This window comes from Babylonia areolata, chromosome 7 (assembly GCF_041734735.1).
Source record: "Babylonia areolata isolate BAREFJ2019XMU chromosome 7, ASM4173473v1, whole genome shotgun sequence".
In the NCBI taxonomy this organism is placed as follows: Eukaryota; Metazoa; Mollusca; class Gastropoda; order Neogastropoda; family Buccinidae; genus Babylonia; species Babylonia areolata.
This window is the reverse complement of record NC_134882.1, coordinates 30503449-30510948: the sequence shown is the minus strand read 5'-3', so window position 1 is coordinate 30510948 and position 7500 is coordinate 30503449. Positions and strand designations below refer to the sequence as shown.

The 7500-nt window shown below is 48.3% G+C and overlaps 1 protein-coding gene across 1 annotated transcript in view; it reads left to right on the top strand.

Annotated features, from left to right (window-relative positions):
- LOC143283947 (uncharacterized) overlaps window positions 1–4351 on the top strand; it is a 5366-nt gene extending 1015 nt beyond the window's left edge. The window contains exon 2 of the mRNA XM_076590405.1: window positions 2098–4351. Within this exon, the coding sequence (XP_076446520.1) occupies window positions 2351–2953 (603 nt within the window). The 5' untranslated portion in view covers window positions 2098–2350 and the 3' untranslated portion in view covers window positions 2954–4351. The remainder of the gene's footprint in view (window positions 1–2097) is intronic.
- Window positions 4352–7500: the final 3149 nt, after the last annotated feature.

Genomic DNA, 7500 nt, shown 5'->3' with positions numbered 1-7500 from the left:
GGATATGTCAGCCCCCGAAAACGGAGTGTGGCTGCCTACATGGCGGGGTAAAAACGGTCATACACATAAAAGCCCACTCGTGTACATATGAGTGAACGTGGGAGTTGCAGCCCACGAACGAAGAAGAAGGATATGTCAAACTGAAAGCTCGAAGGCCAAAATAGACATGTTAGAATATCTCCTTCCTTCCATCTTCCGACAACTTAAGACGTTCTCTGCCTTCAGTAGATACTTTCCAGTGTCTGTCTGTCTGTCTATGTCTCAGTGTCTGACGATCCGTCTGCCTGTGTCTGTCTTTTGGGCCAACAGCAAAGTGAGAACTGTATGATCAATGGTTTCTCCAGTGATATGGGAATTCATTTACAGCTCAGTGTTTTGTGAAGGACTATGACTCTCAAACTAGGAGGCAAAATTACACTGACTCATAGCGCTGCAGCCGTGGGGGCCTAGTTGGCCTTTGGGAACCATCCTAACGCCGACTTTCCTAAAAAGAAAAAAAAATCCTCTTGGCCGTGAGAGTCGGGACAGCAGTTCAGATGGTCATAGTCGAAAACGACTTACTATCAGATCATACCTGTCTGTTCTTACACCTGTCGGTCTTCCTCAGTCGTTCTTTGACGCTTTCTGTCTCTTTCTCTACGTACCTCCTTCCACCACTCCTTGTTTTCTCTGAAGTTGTCTTCATTCTGTCTCTCTGCACTGTCAGCGGTCAGTGGCCCGGCTTCCACCGACAAGTGTGGCCGGTGTACACCACGTTAAACAACAATCGGTGGCTGCAACAAAAGTGCTGAGCTGCCGAACAATCATAGTTGTAGTCTTCAAGCTAGGGACTGTTAAGTTGTTTTATTGGTGTCCGTATCACGATTTCTCTCTCTCTCTCTCTCTCTCTCTCTCTCTCTCTCTCTCTCTCTCTCTCAAACGCACACACACACACACACACACACACACACACACACACAGACAAACAGATGGGGGTGTGGGGGATTCATAGTGGGATGGTACATGACGCTGGCCCTCTGTAGCAGTATTGGAGATAGATATCACACCGTGTCTACTAACTTGATTCATCAGTTTCCCAGCTGTCAGTCTGAACTGTTCGTGACAGTACATAAATGAATCTGCTGAAGCAGTATGATTGCCATAGGATCGGCCGCTTGGCATCGATCCCGGCTAGTGGCCCCATTCAGAGAATCCGTCAAACGATGATAGTTGACTTCTCACACTTATGCCACCCCACGCACGCACGCACGCGTGCACACACACACACACACACACACACACACACACACACACAATATAGCCGTGGCTCCGTATTATTTATTCCGGTTTCTGTTAAGGTCTGTATGGTCCTGATACCAGTTACACTTGCATTGTTGACATCAGTCGAACCGACACTTATGTATTTGTCAGCAAAACGTAAGCCAGAACCGGTGTTACTGGTAGGCCTACCTATTCAGTTACGTGTAATTTTCTCAGTGGCGCAACTGTGTTTTGGCAGTCCATCGCCTTGTGAGAAAAGGATAGGAGCCTCACCTGACGCAGTTGAGCTTAATTTGCTGGTAGCTCCGTCTGATTTTTGAAGGAAGGAGTAATTAGGTGGAAAGGACTAATGTTAAGAGAAGGGGGGTGGGGGTGGGGGAATTAGATCTTGTCTTCTATCAGCAGTAATCAAGATAATTAAAGCAAGTGGGAGCACTGTATTGTCGAGAAGATGTTGAGATATTTCGTGTTGTGTTCATTGTTCAATGTTCATAACTGTGGTGTTGTATTTTGGTGTTTTCGAAATAGAGACGCGGCTTGTGTGTGTGTGTGTGTGTGTGTGTGTGTGTGTGTGTGTGAAGTTTTATACTGAGTTTTGTTTCTGGCTGGTGTCATCTATCTCTGTGTCTCTGTCTCTCCGTCACCCTCTCCCTGTCTCTCTCATTGTTCTCTCTGTCTGTTTCCCTCTGTCTCTCTGTCTCTGTCTGTCTGTCTCTCTCTCACTCTCTCTCATATTCTTTATTTTAGAGCACAGTTTCTTTCTTTTCTTTTTTTTTCTTTTCATAACGCTTTTTGTATATTACCTCTAGGTATCACGTGTCTTATTCCTGTCCACAGGTGAACGCCGTGCCTGTGACGCCAAGAGAAAAGATACACCCACAACTACTGAGTTAGCTCCAAGGGTCATCCAGGCACTTGTGACGACTGACTGACAACCACAAATAACAACAACAACAACAACAAAACAACAAACACGGCGGCGTTACCCCCCACCCCTCCTCCCTCTCCTGTTCGCTCCACCACCACCCCCTCCTCCTCCTCCTCCTCTTCCTCCTCCTTCCCCATCCCCATCCCAAGCCACCACCACGCCATGCCGCGTCAGAGCGTGAACCCCACCCCTACCTCTACCCCCACCACCCACCGCCACCCCCAGCCTCACCACCCTCGGCACGTGGCCGTGGCCAGGATCGACACGAGCAACATGGACTCCAACCTGGAAAAGGACGACAAGTACGAGATCAAGTCCGGCAAGCTGTTGCTGCTGCACAGGGTAGCTGGTGGTGGTGGTAGTGGGAGTGGTCAGCAGCAGCCCCCACGGGCCGTCTGGTTCCCCGTGCACGTGCGCGTGTACCGCAACGCCTTCGAGCACTTCGCCGTGGTCAGCAAGGACCAGGCGATCTCCACCACGGGCGCCACCTACGTCAACCTGCGGGCGGCCACATGCAGCCCGTCCGAGGACAGCGAGCGGCAGTTCCAGGTGGTGCAGAACAACTACGAGGGCACCGTCATCCGCTTCGACGCCGGCGACAGGGACTCGGTGTGGGACTGGGTGGAGGCCTTCACCTGCCCCACCCCTCCGGGCTCCCCCACCCTCCTGCAAGGGGGTGGGGGCATGTCCCCCACCACCCTGTCCCCCGCCATCCCCCGCTCCCCGGTCATGCCCACCCTGACGGAGCTGGACGAGGAAGAATGAGGGGTTTGGGGGGGAGGAAAGAAGGATGATGATGATGATATGGATTCATATATTTGCACCAATCCTCGGTCGGAGATCAAGCTCCAGAGTCGTTGGTTGGTTGGTTGGCTGAGTTGTGAGTCAACCGTCTGTTTTGCCATTCCTGACTTTGTGGTAGGCGGGCGGGGTTTATTGGGGATTGCCCCAGACTTTGGGGGATAACTTGAGATCTGATTTTGGGAGGTGGAGGGTGGGGGGGGGGGGGGGAGTTACCCTGACAGGGGTGGGCCTAACCTGACTGGTATAGGACTAATCTCCCCACACTTCTACCCCCTCCCCTCCCTTCCCAGGTTGTGTTGGGAGATGTTCCAGCTCTTTGTCTCTCCCTCCTCCCCCCCCCACCCCCCCACCCGATCTCCCACCTCCCAATCCCTAACCCCCACCACCTTCCCTCGTGACACAACACATCACCGCATCACTGAGGAGTTGAACCCCCGACACGCGCGCCGACGATTGCGACATCGTCATCCACCAAACGCACGCGCTGTTGGACAGGTTGTTGTCGATGTACCGCCAGAAAGGTTCTTCCGCCACGGAGAGAGAAATCGAGAGATGATATTTGTAGTCTGGTTAATTAAAAGAGAGAGAGAGACTCACAAAAGCTGACCGGACATTGTTGGCTGACGGTATGTCTCCGCTGACAGTTTTACCGTGGCTGTCACACACACACACACACACACACACACACACAGAGACTGCAGTCAGATGAAATGCCAGTGCGCAGTACACCATCTACAAGCCAGAGCTGAACCACTGGTTAATAACTGACAACACGCTGTGCAAAAGATCTGGTGTTGTAGTACAGTGTGTTGCACGATCATATATATATATATATATATATATATATATATATATATATATGTGTGTGTCTGTGTACAAGGCCACAACATACAGCTTACCAAGTCTGTACTGGCCTGGAAACCTGATCCCGATGCTTCTAGTCAGAGAAGAGAAGAGAACAGTATTGATGAATGATCTCCATTGTCATGTCCATTTTTTTTTTTTCGTTGGTTATTATTATTTTCCCCCCATAAAAATATTTTGATCTGTAAATGTTTGAAATTACATTGTTCATGTTTACATGCGATAACACAACGGCTTTAAAGCATAATTGATTTTGTTTCTTGTTGATGCCATTGAAAAAAAAAAATCATGCTCTTTCATTGACGACATGATTATGTATAGAATGAATGTGTGCATGGTTGTTGTTGATGATGTATGTTACTGAGAATGGTGACTATTTGCTGTATATGACAGTTGTTACTGTGAATGATGATGTTCTGGTATATTGTTATGAATGAGAACCCAGTGACCTCACGACAGCTGCTCTTTTGATATTATATATATACTTCTTTTTGACCATAAGTTTCTGTCATTTGTGTACAACACACACACACACACACACACACACACACACACACACTGCACCACTCAAACACTTTGTGTGGATTGTTTATGTACAGTTCTATGCTGAACAGCTATGCCGCTGTCTAAGAGATATCGACCAGTCTTTATGTTATTGCTCACTGTTAATTAATTAATTAACAGTGCAGTGCGAATTTTCCTTTCTTGCTCAGCTTGCAATCGTTAAAGGCATTTGAGTTGATGATGCAATGCTATTGATTAACATTACCCTCCCTCTCTTCCTCCCCCCCCTCCCTCCCCGGCTTGACTAAATGATGATACGGGCGCTAATTATTCAGATGTGTTGATAAACTGAGGTCCCTTGCGCAGTATGCCCTATACCACACGGGGAAAAGAACCTGCAGCAACGAAAGGGTTGGTTGTGTCCCTGAAGTAAACGTTCTGTTAAAAAAATATATTAAAAAATAAAAAAAGAAGACCTAGTTTGATTAGTGGAGCAACTATAACTATACTTGCAAACAGAAACAGAGGAGAGCAGGTGACCCTTTGTAAATTGGTGTAGCTCTGCAGTCACACACTGGCTGACCGTGTGTTTCAGTGCATAATTACAGAGTGGAGCAAGCAGAGAACCTCGCCGTCTGAAGAAGAAATAGGACCTGTCCACTTGAGTAGAGAGAGAGAGAGAGGGGGGGGGGCTGGGGGGGGGGCGCGAGAGAGAGAGGGGCGGGGAGAGAGAGGGAGAGAGCACAGAGCTGTTATCGCTGCTGACAACCAGTCCAGAGTGAGGTGAATCGGTGCTGCTCAGTCACATGTCTGACCGTAGATTGCGTAACAAACTTACCGTATCTCACTCCTCCTCACCACTCTCTTTGCAACAAAAAAAAAAAGAAGAAAAAAAAGAGCAAGAAATGTTTTGGGGGTGGTGGGGGGGGGGGGGGGGGGGGGGGGGGGGGGACTGTGGGAGGGTTGGGAGTTACTGAAATAATAATACATAATATACCTTTTCAAAAAAAAAAAAAATCTGCGGGTGTACCCCGCTACCCCCTCCCCCACCCCCGCCCCCCATCTCTCACCCCAACTCCCCCACCCCACCCCACCCCACCCCCACCCCCACCACACACACGTAGGTCGCATTGATAGAAAACAAAACGATGAGAACACCCGGTGAAACTGATGACTCTACACTAAAATCCACAAGCTAGTGTGTGACATTGTTGAAATACCTCATTAAAACCACCACCACTACCACTACCACTACCACCACCACCACCACCAACAAAATGCCCACAGTAAGGTCCGGGACTTTGCTTCTCTACACTGTGATTGGTCCTTTAGGACAAACCTACGTCCTATTTCTCTTTCCGCATCCTGTTTGTTCCGGCACACTTCGTAGTTTTTTTCCCTTCTTCTTCCATTGGGGGGAGGGGGGGGCAGGGGTGTGGGGGGGGGGCTCGCACAACCTGTCTCATCCATCACCTGGTGGTACAAGACACAGGATCTATCAGTGTGGACGAGTCAACAACACACGCACACAGCCAACCTTTCTCTCCCCTGCTTCCCCCACCCCCTCCCTCCCCTTTTTCTCCACTTCCTTGCTCCTAGCAGTCGGCCACTGCCACTAGCTGTTACCCGAGGCGGAAGTGTAGCCGCTATTCCGGGGGCATGCGCCGTTATCAGCGGCGCTCAGAGTTCCGGTGGCAAGTTGGTGGTCACGTGTGGTGGTGGTGGTGGGTCTAAGTGGCGAGAGGAAGGCTTTGTTCCTTTGTGTTCGCTCCTGTGTGTGTGATGTTGGTTGGTTGGTTGGTTGGCTGGTTAGGTGGCTACTTGGTGATTGTTGTTTTCCACTTGCAGAAGGGTTGGTGGTACAGGACAGGACTTGAAGAGGCTGTGATGTCAGCAGTTTCTGTGATGATGTCAGCCGAGTTGTTTTGGTAGCGTAAATGGTTGAGTGTTCGTCAGAACTTTGGTGATGATGTTTACGGAGACATGACGTTGTAATGGCCAGCGGGGCGGTGGTAGTAGTAGGTGGGGGCGTCGGGGGACGGGGGTGGCTGACTTTGCTGTGACGTAAACGGTCACACACACACACACACACACACACACACACACACACTGACATGCACGCACGCACGCACGCAACCTAATGCTCGCATGGGCTGTCTATCATGGGGGAGGGGGGACAAAGAGAGAGAGAGTTTGTTTTTATTTGTATGATATACATTGAAACGAAACCGGTGGAAAAAAAGAAAAGAAAAAAGAAAAAAAGATTTGCTCAACAAAGATAAACGTCTCATCCATCTCTTTCTCTGTGCGTCTCTCTCTCTCTCTCTCTCTCTCTCTCTCTCTCTCTCTCTCTGTCTCCCTTTCTCTGTCTCTCGCCCTCTCTCTCCCTCTCTCTCTCTCTCTGTCTCCCTCTCTCTGTTTCCCTGACTCTGTCTCCTGATCTCACTCACTCTCTCTGGACTCTACAGCTCACAATTCCAGCCCACTGGCAGCAATAGGTATGTGCCAGATCAATTCTCAACTGCTTGTATAGCTGCTTTAAAAAGAAAATGTTCTAATGGTACCATACCCACATATGTACAGTGAAATTAGAACATTTCACCAAGTGCAAAAATTGACAAACTATATGATTACTTGTTTATGAAGATTGTTGGCCAGTACCTTTCATCGGCTTCTTAGGAAAATCATTAGGGTCGATTCTAGCAATGTCGTCTAATGACTATTCTTATGTTTGACAACAATTTAGGTATGTTTTCGTAATAAGTCATGTCAGCCTGTCATTATTTCTTCAGTGTGTGTGTGTGTGTGTGTGTGTGTGTGTGTGTGTGTGTGGAATGCTCAATCCCAAAACTTTCTACAACACCGATACATTCCAAATACTTGTGTGTGTGTTTTTCCCACCAGTTTAATTGAAGAAAAGGGATGTCTTCACAGAAAAAAGTGGAGAATGTCACCACTCTATATAATTTAGCATGTTCATCAAACGAAAACACAGCGTCATGTTCACTTTAATGCTTTGTATGATTGTGACATCAATCGCACATCTAGTCTTAAAAAATAAATAAATAAAATTGATACTTGATCAGTGAAAAGAAGATATGTGATTTATGGCTGACAGTTCTGGTCACACTTGAGAAGAA